This window comes from Cygnus olor, chromosome 1 (assembly GCF_009769625.2).
Source record: "Cygnus olor isolate bCygOlo1 chromosome 1, bCygOlo1.pri.v2, whole genome shotgun sequence".
NCBI lineage: Eukaryota > Metazoa > Chordata > Aves > Anseriformes > Anatidae > Cygnus > Cygnus olor.
The window spans coordinates 195,253,862-195,267,827 of NC_049169.1; the positions used below are offsets into that span (position 1 = coordinate 195,253,862).

A 13,966-nucleotide genomic window follows, 5' to 3' on the forward strand; every position below is an offset into this window, starting at 1 on the left:
GTTTTTCCCAAAATGTATTTAATTTTAAAACACTCCATGCAGTACTAACCAATAGCAGAAGGCTACTGTTTAATTATAATGCAATACAAAAATACATGCATTTCTTTAAAATAGGATTAGCGGCTGGCACACAGAAGAAAATAATTGTGAAGAGTTTTTGAGGCACTACAGAACTAAAAGGTGTCGAAGTTGAAGTCTCTGTTCCTACTAAGTATGCATTCAGTTAAGGACCTCTGCACCAGCACTTTTATTTAGTCTCCAGTTATTTATTTATGCAATGATGCTCCTCTGGATTGAGTGCAATGACTTCTCTGCGTATATGTGCTCTGTCCAGTTTCAGTCTGAATGCCTATTTATCTCTTTTCCTCAAAAATGGTTTTGGGTTTTGTTTTTTAACAACAGACATGGTAAAGGAAGGGTCTAAAAGAGTAAAAGAATGTTACCCATTATCTGAGCTGAGATGTTAAAGCCCCTGGAAGAAGAAGCCTTTGCTTTAGCCTTTAGCTAACAGCAGCCCGCCTAAATGAGGTGTTTGTTCCTTGCAGAATTTCAGACTCTGTAATGACACAGATGCTGCGGAGACTGACTCATTCAGACTCTGTAATGACACAGATGCTGCGGAGACTGACTCATCTTTGCACAGTGCCGGAGAGCTTTCACTTAAATATACTAACGAGTTCTTGCACTAATCACCTGCAGCTCCCGGTGAGGACAGCCCTGCTATTGTGTGATTACCTCAGCGAAAGAAATAAGAGGTGTCAGAAACCTGCCACACATTAACGCAGACAAATTCATTATTTCCTTGTCAATAATGAAGAGGCTCAGGCCATGGAGAAAGGCACCGACCCCAGTGAAGGGTGAGAAGGCTCAATGAGGAGTTCCACATCCTCGTTGCGCTGTTCTCCCTGGCTGTTTTGCTTGCCTGGTGCATTCTACAGGGAAAAGGCTGACCACAACGGTGCCTTGGAAACTGTGGGAAGCCAAGAGCTGTGGTCATTCCTGCTGTACTCAGCTGAGGGATGTACACAAATAACATTATGATAAAGGAACACCTTTTCCTCATTTTGCCTCTGGATATAAATTATCCAGCAAAGCTAATCGCATTAGGTAAAAACATAACAAAACAAAAACAAAAACAAATCCAAGAAACATTCAGCTGAGTTTCTCATGATGAGACCTTTGCAGATATCTGGACATTTGGCTTCTGAGTTCATGTAGTCAGGAAATATTGCAAGTGATCTTTTAAACACAAAATTAATTGTGCTTACGTTCTACACCATTTGAACAATATGCAGATAGGAAAACTAGGTGCAGGACCCACACTCCAAACAACGGCACTGCAAACCAGAGCTGGAAGATGAGTGAAATGCCTGTACAGTATTCACTGCAAATTTCTCAAGGAATGACCTGGTGAGATGCCTTATAGCAAACCTGTAACAGAGATAGGAAATTGTGCAGAATGATAATTTTTCCCATTCAAGGCAGAACCATTTTTCATAGTTACAGATTAGAAACTGTATTTCTTATGACCTAACATAAGCGTCCCTCAAACAACAGCAATGGCAAGAAAGAACAAACTCAACATGACTGTTTAAGCTGTTGTTTTATGTAAGGCCGTATTTGCATCACCAGTGCCTGGTGTAACTTAGTATCACCGAAATCTCTCTGAGGCCTGTGGTCTACCTGCTACCTCTCGGGTGTCCCTGGAGGGTGCTGCCACCCCTTGATGTGTTCCACATTTTATTTATTTATTGTGGAATTTCCTTACCAATAGGAATTCTGCCTGTTCTGTGTAATTCAGGACTTGCAGTTGTCAAAGCCTGTTTCCATCGCTTTGTGCTCAGCTTCACAGTTCAGGCACACTGAAATCCTAATCGTTGTTATCCTCTTGTGAGGTCCTTGCAAGCAGTGCTTTTTTCACTCTGGGAACCAGCTGTATCCCGTACACCAATTAATTTATTTGGAGGAACACCGTAGAGATCTATTAATCTCAGGTTTCTTTATCTTTCTTCCGCCCAGGGTTTGCGAATTGTCCCCTGAAAGGTTTCTCATGGGGCTGCACGCCGCACACCTATCTCACCTGCCTACAGGCTCTAGTGGTGGTGTGAGCCTGTGGATGGTGGTCTTACAGCCTGGGTGGGACAGGTTGGAGACGTGCTGCATGCACCTGCTGCTTGTCGTGCTGCAGTGTACTCATGGCATCCTCACACTGCTCCCTGCCCTGCCGGAGGCCCGCAGCGCAGCACCGGGACCCTCTCTGCTCTTTGACCCCACCTGCACACTGCAGGGACAGAGCTCGCTGCTGTCAGGATGCAGAACATGCAATTTCAAAGCACGTTTTGAAAAATCTCTACCATCAAGATAAGCCGCATATTTCCCTTTGATTTTTTTTTTTTTTTTGTAAGAAGACGAAAGCAATGACCATCAACAAAAATAAATTGCTAATGCTTTTTATTCAGAGTGGACTCTAATCCCTTATAAGGGCACCCAAGAGCCATTAACAGTAATTTTAAATGAAATATACCCGTGCTAGGTAAGTCTAACTAATCAGCTCCTCAATTATACTGGCAGAAAGATGTATTCCAATTACCAAAGTACTTTCAAGTGAATTAAGGCTCCTTTCTGTACCGGCTGTGGAGGTCACTGAATGTTCCCATGAATCCTTGCATGTTTACATTAAAAAAGCACACCATGATCTTTGGCAAAGGCACTTGTTCTAGGTTAGTTCAGCTTTTGAGCTTGTTGCCATAAATACAATAGAAAACCAGCCAACCATTGCAAAAAAAGTCAAGAATATCTTTCAATACTTTTCCTTCCATATCAGTGATTAATCAAAATTACATAGGAAAAGCTTTGTGAATGTGAAATAAAATTAAAAAACACAAAAGTGCAAATACTGATCATGCTTAATAAGCATAATGTTCAAGTTAGAAAGGAAACTGGGTTTTGAAGGCCTGAATCATGCCCAATCCACGTGAAAACGTTTACAGCTGGGACCTAAACCTTGAGGCCTGCTCAGGCCACCTCCACACACAGCTGCTGGGCCTGGCTCCCATCTGCTTCTCCTCAGCCAGATACCACAGGGGCTCTGCACCGCTATGAGCACCCATTTATACTGTAATTATTCCACAAGTCAACTGCTCGACCATTCCCACCACGGGCTTCCCAACCCATTAAGTACCTTGAGTCTGCAGAGCAGGAGAGCATTCTCCCAGCACTTGAGGCTCATGCACTACACGATGCCTCGATGTGACCAAATGAAGTCCCTTGTCAGGCTTTCTAGTAAGAAACGCGCTGTCTCCTCCTTTGGCAGTTGTCAGTTTGGTGATAACACGGTAACATTGTGTTAGTTTAACAGGAATTCATGTATTTTTACATTTAAATGCTCACTGAAACGTCAAAATACAGCAAGCCAGAATGTCTGCTCCTCAGAAGTGAGAAATCTTGCAGCTACCCTATGATGCCAAGTAAAATGGCCTTATGGGCATGTGAAAAACGAGTGATGACATCTGTTTTAGGGCTTGGTCTATGCCCTCAGAATTAATCTTGGGCTGTAGGTTTCTGCAGATCAGATGACCTGAAAGCCAAAGAGTCTGTGACCCAATGGGAAAAGACAGAAAACTCTCAAAGAAAAAGTGACTTTTATTTCGAGTTTTGAACTTGAAACTTGTGATTACATCTGTTTTGTTTCCCTTCATGCCTACTCACAAATCAGCAGAGCTGGGCATCTGTGAGAGCTCTTATGATGCATTTGTGGTCCTCAGCACCAGCCAAGGAGAGCAAAGGGGCAAGTGCCAGCCCCATGCAGTTCCACGTGGGTGTGGGCAAGGCTGACATCTACCTGTCCCCTGACAGCAGAGCCAGCAGTGGGGCAGGCCAGGATTGCTCCCCTTTGCACTCAGTCACCCCCAGATTTACCTTGTGTCCAAAATGTCCCCGTGGTGCTCTGGCAAGGGGAGCATTTTCTCCTCCCTGGCTCCTGACTGCACAAGATGCTACGGATATAGCAACGTGCAGGTCATGTTTGGTGACCACTGGTGGCAGAGTGCGGCCTCTTTGCTCGTCAGCAGTCACCATTTTGGAGCCCTCACCCACTGCAGTGCTTTTCTGGCCCTACCCCAGGAGCAAACACAGCAGGTGAGCACACAACTAAGGGCAATAAAAGTGGGTATTCAGAAATTGAGTCTACATAGCCAATTTGATTGGGACCTGCCAGCCATATGAATATGAAATATGCCAGCCTATGAATATGAAACTCAGACCAGAGCCTTTAGCTTTTATCAACTGCTTTGATCTTCCTTAGATTTTTTTCCTTTCCTTAGATTTTTTTTTTTTTTTTTTTTTTTTTTTTTTTGTCTTTCAGGCGTTTAACAGCTGCTTGGGTTTTTGGTGAGTCCCTTCAGGAGAAAGTCTAGGCAGGTGAATAATTCCCTTCTCAGCGCTAGAAAAGCTGCTGGTCTCTGAGGGAAAAAGCCTTCGAGAAATGCTGGGAAAGGGGATGCAAGGAAACTTGCAGAAACCACATCACTCATGTTACTTCACTTCCAGGAAGTACTGTTGACTTTGGATCACCAAACTCCCTTCCAGTGATCCATCCACTGAGAATTTTCAGAGGCAAAGACCTCATCAGTGATGTCTTGGAACCCTTGGTGGAAGAGGATCAGGTCATAGAATCAAAGTGTGGCTGGGGTTGGAGCTGGACGCAGTACTCCAGGTGGGGTCTCAGAAAGATGGAGTAAAGGGGGAGAATCACCTCCCTCACCCTGCTGGCCATGCTGCTTTTGGTGGAGCCCAGGATATCACTGGTTTTCTGGGCTGCAAGCACACACTGCTGGCTCATGTCCAATTTTTCATCCACCAGAACCCCCAAGTCCTTCTTCAAAGAGCTGCTCTCAATGAGTTCTTCTCCCAGTCTGTACTCATGTCTAGGATTGCCCCAACCCAAGTGTAGCACCCTGCACTTGGCATTGTTGATATACAGACCCCTGAGGGACCCCTTTTTACTGATCTCCACCTGAATATTGAGACATTGACAGCAACTCTGTGTAGCACTAGTGTTATTATTTTGGAAAAAAAAAAAGGCTGAATCAGAGTCCAAGTTTAAAAATAATAAAGAAAGCAGTCTGTGTAGAAAGGCTTTTTATTTTTAAAAACATTTTTCAAATTTTTGAAATACAGTGTAAAGTACAACATAGAATTATGTCTGCAAGTCAGCTTATGCATATCATGCCAGTTATTTACATGTAGGTATATACAGAGTGCAGATAATTATTGAAACCACACTACAAAATAAACAGAGAGTTCAATAAGATAATTTAGTAGGACTTTATTAAATATATATATAGTTATTGATTGTATATACTTTCCTATTAAAATACCATATAGTATCTAAGGTAACCCCTATAAACTCTAATACCTCCAAAATCGTCATAAATATGTTTGAAAAATTGAAGTTGTCTATCTGCCCTGTTCAGCTGCTTTGCCCTTTGCTCTAACAGAAACTCTCATAGTGCTGAGATCATTTTGCAGCCTCTAGTGCCAGAACTTTATGACAATTATTGATACAACACTTGCGAAAAGCCCAGTTGCAGAATAGCTTTCAGCTGAGATGTCCAAGGGTTGAAGCACCATTCTCTATACTTAAAATAACACAGATTACCAATGGCTTATTAAATACTGCCACATACAGGACAAGAAAAACAATGCTATTATCTTCAGTGACTGAATTAAAACATTGTATTAGTAGCTGTTTGGATACCAAGCACCTTATTAAAACAAAACAAAGCAAACTCCCAAAGCCCTTGCAAAATCCCATGCAAAAAGAGACCTCCCGACTTGTACTGATACAGCCTGATCAACAGTCTAACTTTTGCACGAACAGTAACTGGAAGGGCTGCATCAGCAGTGGCTGTCAGGGCTGCACGACCACAAAGAGTGGGACTGAACCTTGCTTAGTTTGATCTCTGGTAACTGAATGATTCAGATAGGGCACTCTGATGAACCAGAAAAACAACCCCAAAAAACGGATAATGACAAGCCATATCACATGTTTTCTCATTAACAGAATATCCCATTTGTATTCCATTCACTGTATGTGGGCTTCTGGCCAGCAAAACCTCACTATAATTTGCCAAGGGTCTATCTTTGTGTTCACTAGAGCTCTGAGAGTTTCCATCAATCAAGAAGATCCACACCAGCCTGAGGATAAGCTTCCTTACTGGGCTTTCTCTTCTTGCTCCTCAATGCAAAATTGTACCAACTGTTGCCTTAGGAAAGGAAGTATGAAGAACAACAGGCTTTTGGGGTTCATCATTTATTATTCTGATCCAATCTTATTAACCAGAAAATAGACCGGTGGGGAAATGTAACAAAAAGCCAATTACTGCCATATAATGCTTTTTTGTTGTTGTAACTATTGTTCTGAACTGCTGAATTTTGCATCCTTTTCTCTTCCTAATGTATCTTGCCTAAAGGCATGCTAAAATGAATTCAATTAAAGGCAAAGAATAGAGATTATCAACAGAAAATATATAAAAGTTAAATAAGTTACTATTACTATCATAGAGTAGACTGGTCAGCAAATTTGTGCGTCATTTTTTTCCAGAAATAATTGAACAAATGAACTTTATAGATTAGTTAGGGACTTAAGTGATATCTATGGTTTAATTTAAGAGTTTTGTTACATAGTATTCTAAATGCCAAAATATGGCAAGGACATTTTAATACTGAACTCATAGGAATTACACAAAAAATATTTTTTCATCTTTATCATTAATAAAAAGTGTGAATATATAATATAATATACTTTACATATTTATCATACAATATATCAGTCCTTCACACTATTAATTTGATTCATGTTGTACTGCAACATGTACCAAAAGTTTAACATAGGAAAAACATGGCTGATTACATAAGTGGTGGGTATTTTCACAAGACAAACAGCAATCACAACGTGTTATCTACCTCAAATTCTACAGTGATATTCTGAGAAAACTTCTATATCCTTTTAGGAAGGATAATTAAAAAAAATAATAAAATTAAACTTTGCTTGTAGAGTGAATCTGACTTTCATAAAAAATAGTAAATCAATACTATGAACTAATTTAGTTCAGCTCGCCTAACTTGCTGGTAAGGCACTATCTCAGTATTATATCTTCATTTAAATTTTACATGGATTTCTGATCCTTTACAAATATTAGAAGGGATTTTTGGCCAGGGCTGAGAGTCTCATCAGTAGACAAGTCTTAGTGCTGCACTCTCCCCCATTCCAGTCAGTGAGCACCCAGGTACGTAACTTTCCAGTTCACTGTACAGCTTCTCCTGGAGATAAACTCCCTCTTGGAAAGTCAGGGAAGAGCAGAGGCATCCACAACCCAGCAGTGGAATGATACGGAAAGTGCTTGTTATGTACCGCAGAAGAGAGAAACAGAATAACCCTACTATCCACTGATACTAACTGTAATTAAGAAGGGGAGTAACATTTCCAGATAAAAATAACATTTTAAAGCTAAGCTACTTTAAAATTATTTATGTAATCACCATGGCTGGTTCACAGAAGAAGGGCCTTAAAAAGTGCACAGTCTTAAAGAGGAAAAGATAGATTTCTTTTTTGAGTAGCAGAATGAATGAGATCCCTTTCTGATGAAGCTGTCTTCTGCAATTGACTTGTGTGTCTAATGTAAGATGAATGCACGGGAATAGACACACCATCTCCCCTCTACAGGGATTCCTCCTTCTACAACCTTTCCCTCAGTGCTTACAGGCTCTACTTATTTATCTGTAACTGAACTTTTCATTTTTATGATTTTTTATACGAACTGAGCATCTTTGAGTCTTCTAGCTTGCACTCAGATCAGCTGGTTTCAAAACATACTGTTGCACAATATCCAAACACATGCAGATGTTGTGAGGTTACCTACAATTAGTCTCTTCCTGCTCTCTCTTTTTTTTTTTTTTTTATTTAATCAGACTAAAGCGAAGCAAGTAAGAGCACGCATTTTCTATTTCACCGTTCCTCAAGAATTTCACAACAATCAAATTCCTTGTAAGAGGCACGAGGGGTCAGAAAAGGATGTTCAACAAAGGTCAGTTTGCCTGGTGCAATTGATAGACCCAGACCACTGCATTTCTCCACGTGGGTGAGACGTGCTGGGCCTGGAGCCTCTGCTCACAGCTCTTGTCTCCCTTGCTACTCCTCTTCCCCTGCAGCAGCATTCTCCTGAGCAGGTCAGCAGAAGGAAGCCTTTTGGTACCCTGCAATTTTTGTATTGTGAAATACAGCAAAAGCACAACGAAACCCATGTTGATCTGAGGGCAACGGCAGCTGCAGGCATAGTTTACACAAACAAATGTTGGCTTCCTTTAAAAATAAGGCTCAGTCTGGTGAAAAAGTCCTTCTCTTCCCTTCCTTTCACATCTGCTCTGTGAAAATTCGACAAGCACACACGTCTGCCTCCACTGCCTGAGATGAACCCTTCATCACTATGTCCTGAACACAGCCTGGTCTTAAGATGAAGGGAAACATGATTTGGGACCTAATAAAACTGTTTAGAGTGAAGAAAGAACCCAGATCAGTCAGTCACTAATTCAAGGGGTCTCTCCTCAGCTGCCTTACCCACACTAGCCTGGCTTACTGCCACAGACTCCCCCTCTGAAATGCCACACCATTCTTGGAAGGATGTTCTTCCAGTCTCTCCACTTTCCTGAGTGCCACTTGATACTTCAGCTAGCGAGAAGAAGGATCCTGCAGGCTTTTGCCACCAGCCTGAATTCCAACACTGAATTTTTCTGCAGAAATCATGCACTATACACAAGTAAAGAAGTTTCTGATGTGCTTCTTAATATTGGCAATAAATCTGTTTTCTAATTTAAACCCAAAAAAGGCTCAGAAAAGAAGAAAATAAGCAACTGGTAGATTACTGGTGTTTTTAGTCCTAGCAAAAGTTCTTCCTAAAACATTCTGGAAGCAGTGTACATCTTATAAATCAACAGAAGGTTTATATACTGATTACTGTTACTGAACAAAGAACTAAGACTGGATAGGTCTATGAAACAGTGGATTCCTTCTGTACCACTAATGCTGAAAAGCTACTAATATGGAGCTTAAGTATCTTGTTTTTCAATAGGCCATGGTGACTAGCCAAGTAAGCACTGCATGTTTTCCCTCAAGGTGTACAAGAAAGAGGTTCAAATTTAGAAAGCTGCTTATATTTTCTTTTCTTTTCTTTTTTTTTTTTTTTTTTTTCCAGACCCACCAGGAGCAAACAATGGGTATTTACAAAATCTTTATCAACTAATTTTTTTTTTTTTTTTTATTCCATGTAATGGAGGAAACATTTGCCAAATACTTTAGTGGAAGTCAGGAGAAATAATGCTAAGTACTTTTGTCTTATTTGCAATGGAAAAAACTTGAAAAGGACTTAGTTACTTTTTATCTCAGGTTTCAAAACATATTGCTGCTTTTCATTGCTCACTTCATATCTACCCATCATTCCAGACTGAGTATCTCCTTGTTTTCTACTGCTGTTGCTCTGAGATACACCGAGAGTATCTTCCACCTGACTGCTATTACAGAAATACTAGTTATTATTATTCTTATTTATATTGATATAGAAAGGAGGAAATAAATCTAAGAAGTACTTGAATGAAACATTCATTAAACACATCACATTTTGAATGAGCACTTACTGCTCAGGCAGTGTATAATCTGATTTCATTATCAGTTACATAAATTCTATAACATATTGTAATCTCAATGACTAACAAGTTCAAACTTCTGATTTATGGAAGACTCATTTCTTATTTGAAATGATTAGGACTAATCTCAGAATCGAGTTTTCTATGGGAGCATTCAGATCACAACAGAAGCATTACTTACATTAGGAAAAAAACCCACAATTTTTCATATTAAAAAATACAGATTGTAAGAAATGTCACAGAGTGCATCGCCTCTAAATTTCACACTTCTCTGAGCAACATCCGAGAACCCGAAGGTCTGCAGCTAAATGGCAACTTTTTTGATTTTATTTCTGTAGTGTTCCTTACCCATAAAAGAAGAACAGAACAACCTTTTGCAAACAATGGAAGTTATTTAAACAGAGTACCGTCTTCAGTACAGTAACTGTTAACTGTTTCATTACATTCTGTTCCGTTGATAGGGAGCTATATAACCTGCAGCTGCAGTATCTGAAGGAAATCTACCACTCTCAGCTAACGGGCTGATCCCATATCTGTGTCAGATAAAAATCATAGTGCTTATTATTTGTTACCATGGATACCATGAAGATATTGCTGTCCACTGAAGATTACTAGAGGAAGACAACATAATTCTCAGGAACGAGTCCTGTTTTGCCTTCATAAGTTGCTTTTAACCAGCCTGGTTCTACTGACGGATACACTGCAAAAAAACAACCAAACAAAACATATTTACAATAAATTAAGACAGTTAAAAGATCCTACATGTTCCATATATTTATTTAAATAGCTTTTATTCAAGAGCAATATAATAATCAAGGCAAAAGCCGAGAGCTGGAAATGGAATTACATTCTCTTATCTTGTGGGTACCATTCTTTTTTTATTATTATTTGTTTTTGTTTGTTGGCTAGTTTGTTTTTCATGTAAATAAAGAATGTAAAACATCTTACCATTGGAAAATATTGCCCCCTGTGGGAAAGACAGCTCATGACTATGCTCAGCCTTACAGGAATACATGGCTTTTGCTTGCCTGAAAGAAAAAAAAATACAGGTTTGAAAAAATAAGGAAAAATGTATGAAAAAATGGAATTGAAAACCTGGGAAGTGTAGAAATAATCAGCTGCACAAATACAGGATGATAACAACTAGTTACACAGTTGTAACAACTAGTAGTTCAGAGGAGCAGAATTATAGCAGACAATAATTCCTGGCTTACTAGAGTTATCAAGTATGTTACTGCAGAAAATAGATCAACATTCTACTTAGAAATTTAAACAGGAATACAGTAACTTAAAAAAAGTATCTTTTATTCTAGTTGAAACTGTACTTCAAACATACATAAATTGAGTAAAGTACTTGAAGCAAGTTATGGACTGCCTTGAGAGAATTTCAAAGAGATCATCAAGTCATTAAAGGTCTAAAGACATGATTTGTGAGAAAATATAGTTGATTAGTCTACAGAAGAAAATAACATATATTAGGCAAATATTGGACTAAAAAGAGTAATGTGTCCACCAGGCTGACTGTGAAAGAGATGGAAATTGATTTAAATTGCAGCATGGGAGATCTAGATTACGTATTAGGGGTGGATTACAGCTTCAGCCACCTCAGATGTCCATAAATAAACTTTGTGTCTAGCTCAGCCGGCTCTCAAGGCCTGGGTTCTGCTATGGTAAATGACTACTTGAGAGTGCAAGGAATGGCTCTCCAGGTTCCACTGCCCTTAGCGAAACCTTCAATTAACTATTTTCTCAAACAGAAACTGTCATGAAGAGACCTCAATGTAGACAGCTAAGTTTATATCTCTTCATTTATAGCTGTAAAAACCTACTCTTGGTCAGAACAGCAAAGCACTGGAACTGCTAATAATTGGACGATCTCTGAATTGAAGAATTCTCATTAATAAACATTCATTAAGAAAAAAAAATAATAAAAAAACAACATTACAAAGACATCCGTAAAAGAACTATTTAGATACATCATGACTTGATTACAGAGCAGGACAGATTATAATCCACCTGGTGATATGGCTTCTAGCACCATGCTTCTGCAAAGCACAAAATGAGGGATTGAACAAAGATGCATTGCTTAAGAGTTCTCACTAGATTCCTGTGCTTTACCTATAACAGTAACACCCTGACTTTATAATTTATATACTGGAAGCAATTTTTGTGTGACCCACCAGTTTTCCTGATATTTTTTAATCTTACCGGAAAACCACATTATGCCAAGCAAAGATGAACCTGTTGATCATTTCACCTTTATATGATGTGGTAGGCGGTAACCTCCTGGGTTACCTGACTGGGAACCTGATCTTACACAGACTCAAGGACTGTATATTCACCATGAAATACAGTCACTGCTATCAAGAAATTGCCTTCTACAGTAAACAGGACAGACAGACAAAAAAATCAGTAAGTTTTGTTACTCTGTATAATATATACTGAATATATACAGAGCGAAATTAGATGACTTTACTGAAGGTCCCACAGAAACTAGAATCAAATTATTTAAACCCAAGATCTTTATTTTATCAAAGTAATTATGACAAAGAGTGCTACAAATGTTCTATAATATACTGACCCGGACAGTTAACATTCAGAAAGAAAAAAAAAAAAAAAAACACACAAAAAACGCATTTAATTCCTATGTGGCATAATCACGATTTTTTTTTTAATGTATAAAACAGCAGAATAACTATTAATAATGAATACAATGGCAATGTTAATCCGATAATTGGTCATGAATTTACTATAACACAGGAACAATTTTGAACTTGATTATATGTGGCACCTCACCACTTAGTGGCATGATTATTGAGCCAGTTTCCAATGTTAAGAATGGAACATCTGAGTAATACTGTGATAAAAGACACTGAAGGCAACTGTAAAACAGAATAGCAATATGTAAATGAGGGAGAATTGTTCAACCTATTCTCAAAATATGGCATGTCGTTTTTTAGTGCCCTTCGAAAAAGTTAGTAAAATGAAATTTTCTCATGTATGCTTGTATGTCTACTAAACTACTCTGTTTTCAGCTGCTAATTTTTCCTGATCCAAATATGTTTATCTTAAAAGTAAAAAGAAGATAAGAAAACATGGACTCTGATTTGCTCAGTTCTTGGAAAGAGAAAGCTACCCAGCATTTGGCAATACACAGATACACAAACACAAGGTATAAAAAAATCACCTTCTGAAAAGCTCTGAATTACTGGATTCTTCACATTATCTTCCAACTACTTTGTTCCTGACACAAGGCCTAAGAATATTTACTTATAATTCTGGAGCAATTTTCAAGCCCCTGGTTATTCCCTCCACACCCAACTTGATTACTTAGGTTCTTTGTCTTACTGCTCACTTCAACCCCAACCAGCTAGAAGCATTAGCAAGGAAAAGGGCTCTCAGATTCCTCGGCAACTTTTTCTGTGCAATTATGAAAATGGGTATTGTTTCTTATGGTGTTAATGCTCTCCTCCCTACAAACAAGTCTGCTCACTGAAAAGCATGTGATGACATCACCATCATCTATTATGGTTCTCTTAAGATGATGCTAATCTTCTCAGAAGAGTGTGATTCATAGTGTTGACTTCAGAGAAAAAAAAAATCAGAAAATGGTGCCCACATTTCCTAGAAGTTTCTGCTTTCCATGATTTTAATAGATAGACTCCAAAGGAGAAAAATCCATTTCCCCCTTTTCTACCTTTTATTATGCTTATTTTGAGACCATAATGACAAATTTATACTAGTAGTCAAAGGATTGGTATTCATCAGATCAGAAACCATTTTACTTGACTACACATGGTCAACAATACCTGAGGTACTTTTAATAACCTATTTTAACAGTTATAAATAAGCTTTAAAATTATGCTCCTGCCATAATAAGTTTTCAGCCTAGAAAGACACAGACAGAAGCCAGATGAACAAATCAGGGAAAACACATGAATTTCTTTCAGATGACTCATCAGTTAATGCAATCTTACAGGAAGAAGAAAGGTTTGTCGACTCATGGAAATGGTAGACTTATGAGTGAGTAGAAAATGCTGGTCTGGGCTGGAAACAGTACTCCAGGTTTTCAAGGAAATGCAAAATATAGCATGAAAATAAAAACAGAAGTGTGACTGGAAATATTTAATATTTAATCATACGGCTGGGAGGGAAGCATGGAACTAGAGGATTTCGTGTTGCCTTTTTATTCCTATTAGAGTCCCAGCCTGGCACCCAGAGATCCCGCTGCCAAGCCAGGGCTATTGGCTGTCAACAGCTCCTGTTC

At 38.9% G+C, this 13,966-nt stretch overlaps 1 protein-coding gene across 1 annotated transcript in view; it reads right to left on the minus strand.

The window, feature by feature from the left end:
* Positions 1-5,129: 5,129 nt before the first annotated feature.
* Positions 5,130-13,966, minus strand: part of ARHGAP42 (Rho GTPase activating protein 42) — a 169,112-nt gene continuing 160,275 nt past the window's right edge. The window contains 2 exon segments of the mRNA XM_040544183.1: positions 5,130-10,399; positions 10,648-10,727. Of these exon segments, the coding sequence (XP_040400117.1) occupies positions 10,311-10,399; positions 10,648-10,727 (169 nt within the window). The 3' untranslated portion in view covers positions 5,130-10,310.